This window comes from Artemia sp. Qi Xiang Cuo, chromosome 16 (assembly GCF_049724085.1).
Source record: "Artemia sp. Qi Xiang Cuo chromosome 16, ASM4972408v1, whole genome shotgun sequence".
In the NCBI taxonomy this organism is placed as follows: Eukaryota; Metazoa; Arthropoda; class Branchiopoda; order Anostraca; family Artemiidae; genus Artemia; species Artemia sp. Qi Xiang Cuo.
Genome location: NC_142809.1, coordinates 24,197,631 through 24,212,300, shown reverse-complemented (window position 1 = coordinate 24,212,300; position 14,670 = coordinate 24,197,631). Strand labels below are relative to the sequence as shown.

Below are 14,670 nucleotides of genomic sequence, written 5' to 3'. Positions count from 1 at the left end.
TATATAAAATATAATTTGTTTCACTGAAAGACACTATGTCAATGAAAAATAAACAGAAATTAATTTGATAAACTTTTTTTTACAAAACAAGTTTTTAAAAGAAAAGTAAAGAGTTCCATTAAACCAAAAATGAGCAGAAATAAATTTAAATAATCTTCTAAGCATAAAACGACCGAAAATCACCATCAATAAATAAATGAAATCCAAAACAATAAAGTTAAGATTAAAAAGAAAACAAGCAAAAATTAACATGAGTAGGGCTGATAACCCCCATGGCTTCTCGAGGCCAGAACATAATTTGCACTTTAATGAAAAAAACAAATTACCGTGAATTGTCAGTTTAACATACATATACTAATATCTATTCCTTTAAAGTTTGGATAATTTTTTATTTATTAAAGCAAATTGAGTGAAAACATTTAAAATGTATTTTGTTTTTATTAATTGACTTTATTTTTTCTAATTTTTGGCTTAATGGAGCTCTTTACTTTTTTTGAAAAACTTCGGTGAAAAAAAGTATATAAAACTTCATAGTTTTGAAACGTATAAATAACATATACGAGAACATGAGACATGGCTCCCCAACAAAGCTTATCACATTGTAAAAATGTCTCAATTCACTTTACAAGTGTAGTTGCTTTAATGTTATTATCCAAGAATCTCTGCAACGATTGTAGTTTTTGACAATTCATCTGGGGCTAAACGGAAAGGTCATAAGACGCAAAGGACATTAGAACGGTACGAGAGAGGCGAAAAGTATTGAATAGATTTATAATGCGAATTTTGTAGAAAAAAAATGGAATTGCAAGTAACTTTATAATGATTTGTCCAGTAGGAGCTAAACGTTAGAATCATATTCTTGTTTCCCTGTTTTGATGAATGTTGAAAAATGTTTGCTCTGAGAAGGGGAGAGGCTCTTTTATGGATCCTAATTGAGAGTTGCATCACTCCCTAACTGAGCTCCAATCACATAAAAATTCCCTTACAGGCCCATATTAAAGTTGTTTTCGCTCTGCTTAATTTCTCGACATATGATTGATAACTAACAGACATGTGAGTTTGTGTTTGCATTCTTACGTATGCCCCCACCCTCCGTATAAAATGAGTGATTAGGAAGATTCTATAATATTTATTTTTTAGGTACTAACAAAGAACATTCATTTAGAGAAGAAGATTTAATTAGAGGACATCAATTTTAACCAAAATTACCCTGATAATTGTGGACAACAATCCAATTAGTCATGGAAGATTGTTGTGAATTAGCAGATGGTTGTGAAGTAACCTACGATTTAATTCGTGTGTTCGTGAAGGAAAACTCGAAAGAACAAGGGAGTTGATCAATACCTTCGGGCTGTCATACTCAAAAGAGTGGTCTGATGGATATGTGTTACTTCGTGAGGCTTTGATAAAGAAGCATATATTAATTGCTAGATTGCTTTTAGATTGCGGTTGTAAAGTTAACCAGGATAAATTTGGTGATACACCACTGCATATTGCTGCTAGAAAAGCTTACAAGAAGATTGTGTAACTATTAATAGAAAATGGAGCTAAAGCTGGCTTAAGAGACAATGAAGGTGGAAAAGCCTAGCATACTTCCGAACAATTAATTCTAGTTTTTTTGTTGATTATATATAAAGCTTATATCTATACTCAAGATGATGATGGAGATACACCACTGCATATTGCTGCTAGAAAAGGCTACAAGAAGATTGTGGAACTATTATTAGAAAATGGAGCCAAAGCTGACTTAAGAGACTATGAAGGTGGAGAAACACCACTTCATTTTGCAGCTTTATTTTATAGCTCCAAGAATAGTTTTGAACTATTCTGAGAATATTGTTCCAAATCTGACTTAATAGACATAAGAGGTAGAACAGCCATTCATACTGCATTAATATACAAAAATTATGTACGAGTTAATTTGTTGAATATATATGTATCTTATGTAAATACTCAAGAGGATGATGTAGATAAACCACTGCATTTTGAAGCTGGATAGATATAAAAGACGATTGTGACAATATTATTAGAAAATGGTGCCAAAGCTGACGTAGAAGACAGTAAAGGTAGACCAGCATTTCATACTGCAGTAGAAGAAAAGCAGGATGGACTAGTTATTTTATTGATTATATCTGAAGATTATGTAAATACTACAGATGAAGATGGAAATACACCACTGCATAAAGCTATATATGCATATGCATATAGAAAAGGCTACAAGAAGAGTGTGGAACTATTATTAGAAAATGGTGCGAAAGCTGACTTAAGAGACATTAGAGGTAGAACAGCCTTGCATACTGCAGTAGAATACAAACAGGAAGGAATAGTTAATTTGTTGATAAGCTATAAAGCTAATGTAAATACTCAAGATGAAGATGGAAATACACCACTGCATTTTGCAGCTGGATATAGCAACGAGAAGATTGTGAAACTATTATTAGAAAATGGTGCGAAAGCTGACTTAAGAGACATTAGAGGTAGAACAGCACTTCATTGTGCCTGTGGACATGTGCCTGGACGACTTGGAGACTTTGATAGATTCGATTATGAAATTGAAATTATTGCAGCCTTATTGGAATTTGGGTCTGACATAAATATTACGTGTCAGAATGGACATACACCTCTTGGTTTAATTCTAACTGATGGGTTTTTGACGACCGAAATCGCTTTGATTCATCTATATGTCAGCCACATAGCTAAAATGAAAAGTTCAAATTTATATGTAAGTGAAAAAAATTTGCTATTAGCAAATGAAGCAAAGAAAAAATACATGATTCGCAGGGAGGATTTTGATGATCAGGATCAATGTGTGAGAGAACTGGAAAGAATGAAAAATGAAAAGATTTGTGATTGTACTATTTCTTTTTATGACATTTTGACAATAGGTATGCAATCGTTGGCAGTGTACATGAGGAATGAAAATGTAGTAAAGGCTTTGAAATCGACAGGCTGTGGAATAGAATTTCCATTGTATGCTGGCATAATAAAAAGTCATTTCAGAAAAGGTATTGAAAGGAAAGAGTTACTTGAACTTGGCCTTGGAAGTTTGTATTCTCTTTTAAAAAACCTTACTGACTTACCATATGGCTGCACTGAAAAAATATTGAGTTATCTCAGTAACAAAGACTTGGACAATTTGATAGATGTATTTAAATCACATTGCATCAATTAAGGAGGAATGACGGAACCGAGTGCGTCTGAAATAAACTCATGGTTTTGGCACTTAAAGGAAGATTTGAAAAGTTAATTTTACAGGTGTTTCTAAAACAAGCTGTTTTACGAAACGGCTGCATCTGTAACATGCATCAAAGAGACAAGATTCACAATCATTGAATTCATTCGTATCAAGTTATCAAGTTATCAGCTATCCTGAACGGTGAATGGATTATAATTCACTGAATCAGAATTATTATATTGCTTATACTTTTCCTTTTGGAAGGAGCCAAAATTAGATAAAAAATTGAAAATGCAAGTCTGCAGATTGAAAGATCTGAATCTCATATATTAAATTATGTAATAATGTCGCTTTTTTTGTTCATATAAAAAAAACTTATGAGAGAGTAGAAATATGGAACGCTAAGAACTGCACAGGGAACAATAAACATAATGGTTGGAAGACTAGCTTTTAGAAGAGCATTGGCGTCAAGCTAAAAGAATATGAGTAGCGTATATGTAGTGCACTGAAATAAACCACTGTTGCTAAGCTTCGAATTAAAAACAAAATTTCATTTATGAAAGGAGTAATAGAATGAAATTAGACTAGTGCAATTAAGATAAATTGAATTAAATACAAAAAAATTTATGAAATTGGTAAAGGTTTAAGTTTAAAATAATGTAATTGAAAGAATTTTAATTGAAAATAGATAGTCATTTACAAAGGGAATAAAAATGAAACTTAAAGAATACTATTAATAGAATTTGAATTGAAGATACAAAATCATAAATGAAAGAAGTAAATGAAAAGGAAAAATTGTCAGGGCCAAAGAATGAGACTTAGCTATCCTGAACGGTGAATGGATTATAATCAGCAGTAGGCAGTGGTAGAACAGTACCTAACTGTTAGTCTTATGAATTAAAAGCTGGTGTTTGTTATTAGAGATTAAAGGTATTTCAAAATAAAATAAAGCTAATAGTATCAATAAAAATCAATGTTTGGTTAAAATAATATTTTATAATTGTTTGAAAGACCAGCTGTATTACAATAGAACGTAGTTATATATAGGCCTGTTAATTAGTCAGTTGAGTTATTTTTTTTAAACTACTAGGCCCTCGGGCTTAGACTTGTGTTATGTGTTTGCTTATCTTTTTGAGTGAGTATTATGTATATAACTAAATTCAAGTAAATAAAAAAGACTGCCAGGAAAATGCTAGATTAGGTTATATATAATACATAATAAATTTAAGTCATGGACTTTTGTTTATACCGTAGTAGCGTACGTATGTAAAATATTTGTTACAAGTACACCCAAAATGCACAGCAAGTATCCTGACTCTGCTTGGGCTTGCTGTTTCGACTGTTTGGTGCTTAAACCAGTGAGCTTGAGGTATTCTTTTCAATACATTGCAAGAATTTGCCAATTTATGTACTGATTGTCAGAATAAAAACATTTTTCAACGTATGCATTATCTTTTTATTGCTTCATTATTCAACACTGCCAATTCTGCTAACGTTCTATTTAACAATCTTGACTTCAAAGTAATTAGACTGTTCTTTTTCTTGAATTATCTATATGGTTTTTTTTGTATAATACTAATTTTTTTTTTGCATCATACTAATTTTGTGTTATGTTGATTCTATGTAGATAAAGTCCATTAAAATTAAAAATATCAATCAAGTCTAATAGCACAAACAAAATTCCAACCTATTAAATGAACTGACTCTGAAAAAAAAAATTAACGAAAAAGCCTGCAAGTTCGTTTTAGTTTATATTGATTTTCTTCTCGATGTTCTTCCGCATATATTAAAAAAATAAATCCAGATTTTTGGAACCATGAAAGGAACTCTGAGGCTCCAGTCAAAACACATTACTTCCATGTATGTTCCATTCTCAGATTGCCGGCACTTTTGTCCCAGAGAATTTATGAACGTTTTGAGAATTGGTTAATGGCTCTCTTACTCTCTCAAAAATGTCACTTTCTACAAACCTATTGAGAATCCAGGGGGACCATATCCCCTTCCCTCAAAGACTTTCTGGCGTCCTCATTCCTTATTTTCTTTTTCTTTCTGTTTTTCACTTTTTTAAAATAAATTTTTCAATTTGGTAAATGATTGTCGCTCTTGTCACAGGGCCAAACCTGTTGCAGCACAGTGAATTGATGCTCTGCTTGCCAATACGGAGCACCAGGGTTCGATCCTTGCTGCAGCAAGGTTATTTCAAGACGCACTCGGTTCCGTCATTCCTCCTTAATTGATTCAATGTGATTTAAATACATCTATCAAATTTTCCAAGTCTTTGTTACTGAGATAGCTCAATATTTTTTCAGTGCAGCCATATGGTAAGTCAGTAAGGTTGTTAAAAAGAGAATACAAACTTCCAAGGCCAAGTTCAAGTAACTCTTTCCTTTCCATACCCTTTCTGGTATGGCTTTTTATTATGCCAGCATACAACGGGAATTCTATTCCACAGCCTGTCGATTTCAAAGCCTTTACTACATTTTCATTCCTCATGTACACTGCCAACGATTGCATACCTTTTGTCAAAATGTCATAAAAAGAAATAGTACAATCACAAATCTTTTCATTTTTCATTCTTTCCAGTTCTCTCACACATTGATCCTGAAAATCACTCTCATCAAAATCCCCCCTGCGAATCATGTATTTTTTCTTTGCTTCATTTGCTAATAGCAAATTTTTTTCACTTACATATAAATTTGAAATTTTCATTTTAGCTATGTGGCTGACATATAGATGAATCAGAGAGATTTCGGTCGTCAAAAACCCATCAGTTAGAATTAAACCAAGAGGTGTATGTCCATTCTGACACGTAATATTTATGTCAGACCCAAATTCCAATAAGGCTGCAATAATTTCAATTTCATAATCGAATCTATCAAATTCTCCAAGTCTTCCAGGCACATTTCCACAGGCACAATGAAGTGCTGTTCTACCTCTAATGTCTCTTAAGTCAGCTTTCGCACCATTTTCTAATAATAGTTTCACAATCTTCTCGTTGCTATATCCAGCTGCCAAATGCAGTGGTGTATTTCCATCTTCATCTTGAGTATTTACATTAGCTTTATAGCTTATCAACAAATTAACTATTCCTTCCTGTTTGTATTCTACTGCAGTATGCAAGGCTGTTCTACCTCTAATGTCTCATAAGTCAGCTTTCGCACCATTTTCTAATAATAGTTCCACAATCTTCTTGTAGCCTATTCTATATGCATATAAATATATATCTTTGTGCAGTGGTGTATTTCCATCTTCATCTTGAGTATTTACATTATCTTTATAGCTTATCAACAAATTAACTATTCCTTCCTGTTTGTATTCTACTGCAGTATGCAAGGCTGTTCTACCTCTAATGTTTTATAAGTCAGCTTTGTCACCATTTTCTAATAATAGTTACACAATCTTCTCTTTTCTATATCTAGCTGCAAAATCCAGTGGTGTATTTACATCTTCATCTTGAGTATTTATATTAGCTTTATAGATTAAAAAAAAATTAATTATTCGTTCCTGATGTTTTTCTACTGCAGTATGAAATGCTGTTCTACCTCTAATGTCTCTTGAGTCAGATTTCGCACCATTTTCTAAGAATAGTTCCACACTCTTCTTGGTGCTATGATATCCAGCTGCAAATTGAAGTGGTGTTTCTCCACCTTTATTGTCTTTTAAGTCAGATTCGGCACCATTTTCTATTAATAATTACACACTCGTCTTGTAAGCTTTTCTATCAGCAATATGCAGTGGTGTATCTCCATCATCATCTTGAGTATTTATATAAGCTTTATAGCTAATCAACAAATTAACTAGTCCATCCTGATTGTATTTTACTGCAGTATGCTAGGCTGTTCTACCTTCATAGTCTCTTAAGTCAGCTTTGGCACCATTTTCTAATAATAGTTCCACAATCTTCTTGTAGCCTTTTCTAGCAGCAATATGCAGTGGTGTATCCCCAAATTTATCCTGGTTAACTTTACAACCGCAATCTAAAAGCAATCTAGCAATTAATATATGCTTCTTTATCAAAGCCTCACGAAGTAACACATATCCATCAGACCACTCTTTTGAGTATGACAGCCCGAAGGTATTGATCAACTCCCTTGTTCTTTCGAGTTTTCCTTCACGAACCGCACGTATTAAATCGTAGGTTACTTTACAACCATCTGCTAATTCACAACAATCTTCCATGACTAATTGGCTTGTTGTCCACAATTATCAGGATAATTTTGGTTAAAATTGATGTCCTCTAATTCAATCTTCTTCTCTAAATGAATGTTCTTTGTTAGTACCTAAAAAATAAATATTATAGAATCTTCCTAATCACTCATTTTATACGGAGGGTGGGGGCATACGTAAGAATGCAAACACCAACTTACATGTCTGTTAGTTATCAATCATATGTAGAGAAATTAAGCAGAGCGAAAACAACTTTAATACGGGACTGTAAGGGAATTTTTATGTTATTGGAGCTCAGTTAGGGAGTGATGCAACTCTCAATTAGGATCCATAAAAGAGCCTCTCCCCTTCTCTGAGCAAACATTTTTCAACATTCATCAAAACAGGGAAACAAGAATATGATTCTAACGTTTAGCTCCTACTGGACAAATCATTATAAAGTTACTTGCAATTCCATTTTTTTTCTACAAAATTAGCATTATAAATCTATTCAATACTTTACGCCTCTCTCGTACCGTTCTAATGTCCTTTGCGTCTTATGACCTTTCCGTTTGGCCCCAGATGAATTGTCAAAAACTACAATCGTTGCATAGATTCTTGGATAATAACATTAAAGCAACTACACTTGTAAAGTGAATTGAGACATTTTTACAATGTGATAAGCTTTGTTGGGGAGCCATGTCTCAGGTTCTCGTATACGTGATTTGTACGTTTCAAAACTATGAAGTTTTATATACTTTTTTCACCGAAGTTTTTAAAAAAAAGTAAAGAGCTCCATTAACCCAAAAATAAGTAGAAATAAAGTCAATTAATCAAACCAAAATACATTTTAAATGTTTTCACTCTATTTGCTTTAATAAATAAAAAATTATCCAAACTTTAAAGGAATAGATATTAGTATATGTATGTTAAACTGACAATTCACGGTAATTTGTTTTTTTCATTAAAGTGCAAATTATGTTATGGCATTGAGAAGCCATGGGGTTTATCATCCCTCCTCATGTTAATTTTTGCTTGTTTTCTTTTTAATCGTAGCTTTATTGTTTTGGATTTCATTTATTTATTGAGGGTGATTTTTTGGATTTTTATGCTTTGAAAATTATTTGAATTTACTTATGCTCATTTTTGGTTTATTGGAAATCTTTACTTTTCTTTTAAAAACCTTTTTTTTAAAAAAAATTTTATAAAATTAATTTATGTTTATTTTTCATTTACATATTGTATTTAAACGAAAAATATTACATTTTATATACTTTTTTTTTCATAATAATCCAGAGTTTTGGTGGGTATTTGTATGTTGGAGAAAATTTTTAAACAATTTTTAATCTGGACACAAAGATTATTGTTAGTTTAATTTTATGCATCCTAAAGTTGACATGAAAAATAATACTTAATATCATTCCCAAAACATTCCATCTATGCTCTTTGAAAGCCTGGATACACTTAGACCCTTTTGATTTATTTAAATTGTAAGAGCAGAAGTTGTAATAGTAGCAGCCCGAAAGTTAGCAACCCAGTCGTTCTAGAGATGTTGCTGAGGTTTCTTATTGGCAACCATACACACAGTGCTTTTCGATTTAGTTTTAAAGCAACATTTAGTTTTAAAGCATAATGGTTCAATTAAATAAATGTAGGAGATTGACAAACCCAATATTCATAAAGACATAGTTGCTGGACAATCCTACTATGACTAACAAAATAGCTTTCTCAAAATTTTTACTGGATGTGTTTGGAAAATGAAAGGAGCTTGGGAGAAGGCCTCCAATCTCTTTTTACACTTAAAAAGGCCACTAGAACTTTTAATTTTGAATCGAATTACATCTTTTAAAATTTCAAATGATATTTCTATCATTATCTATAATGATATTTATATTTCTATCAAATCTATAAGCGGTATTGCTTAAAATATTGCTTATATACCCTTTTGAAAACCTGCATACATATAGTTTTTTCATTTAATTGAAACTCTCCCTAAAAGTACCTTAAGAGTTTCACCTTAATACCCTTAGCGTCATGAGTTACAGTAAGTATAGTGGTACTACTAATAGTATACACTAAACATTACGCTAAAGTTTTTTTAGTACTTTTGACAAAAACCTCTTATTGTTCCAATTAAACGACCCTTGTGTTTCAGGAATCGTTCTTAAAGAATTGGGAAAACATCCAAACTTTAGCATGAACAGCGAGATGTTGAGAGGGGGGCAACCCCCTTATTATACGTAATAATATCTGACCATTTTATGTTTTAATGTTGCTCCTTACTTTCAGTTGAAAAAACTTGCTTTTTATTTAATTTCTGATCGTTTTTTAGATAATTCCTGGAAATCTGGCTCAAACTCCACGGAGAAATACCTTTTCCAAGAATATATTCTCTAGACAATTCAACCCCGGTGACCATTTACCCAGGACAATTACCTTTAACAACTCCACGCCTAAAATTCAGACGGAAAAGAGAAAGCGAGAAAGATAAAAAGTATTTTGTATAGGAATACTGCCAAATTCCCCCAGTGAATAATTTGCCCAGACAAGTTCACCGTCTGGAAAATTCCCCCATGAAAAAAAAACAGCAGAAAATTTGTCTTCCAACCCTAAAATGTATGCATGCTTCCCAATAACAACTACTATGCGCAAACAATGGGTAATTTTTAAAACTTAAAGACCTATTCCCTGGGGCTGTGGGGGGGGGGGGTCATGTTATATTCAAAGGCATAGTTTTTGGGCCTTTCAACTATGATGAACACAATGGCCAAATCAAAATCTTAATCAGACGATTTTGAGGAAAAAGGGGTGGGGGCGGGGGCCTAGTTACCCTCCAATCTTTTTGGTCGCTTAAAAATGGCATTAGAATTTTATTTTCGTTCGTATAAGCCCTCTCACGATATTCTAGGACTGCTGGGTCAATACGATCTCCCCTGAAAAAAAAAGAACACGAATCCGCGAATTTTCTTCTTGTTAAAATTACAAAATTCTACATTTTGACAGATAGAAGCTTAAAACCTCTACAGTAGGGTTCTCTGATACACGGAATCTAATGGTGTGATTTTCATTACAATTCTCTGACTTTTAGGGGATGTTTCCACCTTGTTTCGAAACTGAGGCAAATTTTCTCAGGCTCGTAGCCATTGATGAGAAATACTAAACTTAATGAAACTCATATATTTGAAATCAGCATAAAAATTCGATTCTTTTGATTCGATTCTATTGGTATCAGAATTCCGTTTTTTAGAGTTTCGGTTACTATTGAGCGGGATTGTTCACTGTGGGGAGTTTGACATGCTCAAAGACCTAATTACTGGATCTTTCAACAATTCTGAACAAAATAACTGTTTTGATCGGATGTATTTCGGGAAATAGTAGGCCTGGAGGGGAATGGTTGCCCTCTATTCACTTTTGACTCTTAAAAAGGTCAATAGAACTTCTGAATTCCAATCAAATAAGCCCCCTCCGATCCGGAGTTTATACGACCAGCAGGTCCATAAAAATCTTATATGCCTTGGGGCATAACTTACAACCCTTGCTAGTGTTGGGCGATATTGGATATCGATATTGATGTATCGCACCAAATATCGATATCAAAACGTAAATATCGATATCTGAAATGATATTATTTCGGCTTCTTCTGGTATCTACCGGTGAACATCCAGCAGACTAGATCCAAAATAGAAAACTGTTTCGCAAATAGCAGAGAAGAAGAACAATTCAATATACTGACTGAGAGAGGATTCCAAGCCGGATTAGTTAATCAATAGTTTGTGGTAACAAACTGTAAGTAAGGAGCAATTTAGCCAAATAGCAACAGAAACTCTAAAAAACAGAATTTTTATAACAATCGAAACATAAAATGAATTGGCTTTTTATGCCGATTCCAGATATATAAAATTCATCAAGTTTCATGTACCCATGAAAAGGTATTAGTCTGAAAAAATTCGTATAGTTTTTTAGAAAGGGCGGGAACGTCCCTAAAAAGTCAATGCATATTAGTAAACAACACACCATCAGATTTGGCATATCAGAGAACCATAACGTAATTTTCTAGCTTCTATCTGCAAAAATATGAAATTTTGAAAATTGTGCCAAAAGAAAGATCACGAATGCGTGTTTATTTGTTCTGGTTTTTTTTTTTTTTTTTTTTTTTTTTTGCCAGGGTGATCGCATTGAGCCAACGGTCATAGAGGGCCCGTTAGAACGGAAATTACAGTTCTAGCTCCCCATTTCGCCACCAAAAGGATTGGAGGGCAACTATATCCCCCCTCCCTCACATGCTCCTTTTCCCCCAAGGTCATCCAATCAAATTTTGAGATAGCCATTTTGATCAGCATAGTTGGAAGGTCTATTATCATGACTCTGGGACAGGGGGGATTTTTTTTTTTGGGGGGGGGGGGGGGGGGGTTACTTAAAAAATTTTGAAAAACAGATCAAAAATTTGTTTATTTTCATTTTTGTTACGCTTTTTACGAGTCGGAAAAACATTTCAGGGGGTTAAAAATACTTTCTCTGCCAATTTAACTTTACATTTGGAGATATTCCAGGAAAATTGCCCTCATTACCTCGAACGAACTAAAGAGTGATGGTGGAAAACTACAGAGCTTGAGTAACAGAACCTCGCTAAATTCTGAACCACTGGTGCTAGCCACTGTGGCTATACGTTGGATGATAATAGCTGGGTCGGCCATTTATCTCTCGCTATGTATCACCGCGGATGACGTCTCAGTTATAGTTTAAGCTTTCTCCTTTTTTCTGAAAACATATTTTTCAATGTCTTTCGCTTTCATGTTCTTCACAATCCTCCCACAGATTTAGCATTGTCTGTGTTTACAGATGTAGATAATTTCGGAGACCACACTGCCTTTCCATGACGATAAAATAAAAGTTCAAAATAAGAATAAAACCCTTTTTATAGACAGGGTATAGAAATTCACAAAAATGAATTTCTATACACTGTCTATCTAAAAGGATTTTATCCCTAGTTTGGACTTTTATATTATTGTTTACAGATGACGACGTGTGGACAACAGTAACCACGTCCAACAGCAATGAATTCTCCCTGAGGGGTTTTAGGGGCTCAATGTATCGAACTGTCAATTCGATGTCCGCCAGATGTTTAGCTCTCCTCGAGGATATTGCTTTTGTGTCATTTTCAATAGTCAACTCCGCGAGGCCAATCAGGTTCTGCATGTGCTTGTTAACGAGAACCAAAGTAGACATAGCAGATTTCCAAATTGTACGCTGCAATTCAGTCATGCCTCTACCTCTCTTCAGACTACCAGTCGTGTTCGTAATTACCAAAAAGGTACGGTAGATAAACCAAAAAGGAGAAAATGCCGCCCAGTAGTTGTCAGTTCTCCGGATGAACAGGTATTCCTGTAGCGTTCTGTACTGCTCTGAGAGCGGCCTGACTGAGAGCGGATTCCAAGCCTGATTAATTAATCAAATAGTTTGTGGTAACAAACTGTAAGTAAGGAGCAACTCGGCCAAATACCAACAGAAACTCTAAAAAACAGAAGTTTCATAACAATAGATTCATCAAATGAATTGGCTTTTTTATGCTGACTCCAAATATATAAAATTCATCAAGTTTCATACACTCATGAAAAAGAATAAGTTTGAGAAAATTCGAATGATTTTTCACAAAGGGCGGGAACGTCCCTAAAATGTCAATGCATCTTAGTAAACAAAACAGCATAAAGATTTGGCATATCAGAGAATCATACCGTAGTTTTTTAGCTTCCATCCACAGTTTATAGAATTATCCAGTAAGTTTATCGCAGATCATTTCTGGTCTTTATTCTCGGTGCGAACAAAAAGGTCCTCCCACTTATTTCTGCATTAGCGGGTTAGTGCGTTTTCGTCAATCAATGAGAAATGGTTACAAAGTGCATTATTCGTAATAGCGGGTTTCCATTTATTTCTATTATAACTGTAAGTTTCGCGTCCAAGAGAAATCTGACTTGTCTACCAGTGAAAAGATCTAATGCCGCTTATGTTTATATCTGCAAAAACGTTCTCTGGAGCACTCGCACCTCGGTCCGAGTTTTTATAATGGGCGAGATAGGGAATGATCATACTGCTAATTCTATAAACTGTGCTTCCATCTGAGTAAACAACGCACCCTCAGATTTGGCATATCACTGAACAATAGCGTAGTTTTCTATCTTCCATCTGCAAAAATGTGAAATTTTGAAAATTTTGCCAGAAGAAAGATCGCGAATGCGTGTTTATTTGTTCTGGTTTTTTTTTGTTCTTTTTTCTTTTTTTGCCAGGGTGATCGCATTGAGCCAACGGTTATAGAGGGCCCGTTAGAGCGGAAATTACAGTTCTAGCTCCCCATTTCGCGACCAAAAGGATTGGAGGGCAACTATATCCCCCCTCCCTCACATGCTCCTTTTCCCCCAAGGTCATCCAATCAAATTTTGAGATAGCCATTTTGATCAGCATAGTTGGAAGGTCTATTATCATTCATGCCTCTGGGACAGGGGGGGATTTTTTTTTGGGGGGGTACAAAATACTTTTTGGGGGGGTGGGGTTGCTTAAAAAATGTTGAAAAACAGATCAAAAATTTGTTTATTTTCATTTTTGTTACGCTTTTTACGAGTCGGAAAAACATTTCAGGGGGTTAAAAATACTTTCTCTGCCAATTTAACTTTACATTTGGAGATATTCCAGGAAAATTGCCCTCATTACCTCGAACGAACTAAAGAGTGATGGTGGAAAACTACAGAGCTTGAGTAACAGAACCTCGCTAAATTCTGAACCACTGGTGCTAGCCACTGTGGCTATACGTTGGATGATAATAGCTGGGTCGACCATTTATCTCTCGCTATATATAACCGCGGATGACGTCTCAGTTATAGTTTAAGCTTTCTCCTTTTTTCTGAAAACATATTTTTCAATGTCTTTCGCCTTCATGTTCTTCACAATCCTCCCACAGATTTAGCATTGTCCGTGTTTACAGATGTAGATAATTTCGGAGACCACACTGCCTTTCCATGACGATAAAGTAAAAGTTCAAAATAAGGATAAAACCCTTTTTATAGACAGAGTTTAGAAATTCACAAAAATTAATTTCTATACACTGTCTATCAAAAAGGATTTTATCCCTAGTTTGGACTTTTATATTATTGTTTACAGATGACGAAGTGTGGACAACAGTAACCACGTCCAACAGCAATGAATTCTCCCTGAGGGGTTTTAGGGGCTCAATGTATCGAACTGTCAATTCGATGTCCGCCAGATGTTTAGCTCTCCTCGAGGATATTGCTTTTGTGTCATTTTCAATAGTCAACTCCGCGAGGCCAATCAGGTTCTGCATGTGCTTGTTAACGAGAACC

The 14,670-nt window shown here is 34.2% G+C and overlaps 1 protein-coding gene across 1 annotated transcript in view; it reads right to left on the bottom strand.

Moving 5' to 3' along the window:
- Positions 1-6,885: 6,885 nt before the first annotated feature.
- Positions 6,886-14,670, bottom strand: part of LOC148942701 (uncharacterized) — a 40,869-nt gene continuing 33,084 nt past the window's right edge. The window contains exon 2 of the mRNA XM_089102509.1: positions 6,886-7,455. Within this exon, the coding sequence (XP_088958635.1) occupies positions 7,007-7,354 (348 nt within the window). The 5' untranslated portion in view covers positions 7,355-7,455 and the 3' untranslated portion in view covers positions 6,886-7,006. The remainder of the gene's footprint in view (positions 7,456-14,670) is intronic.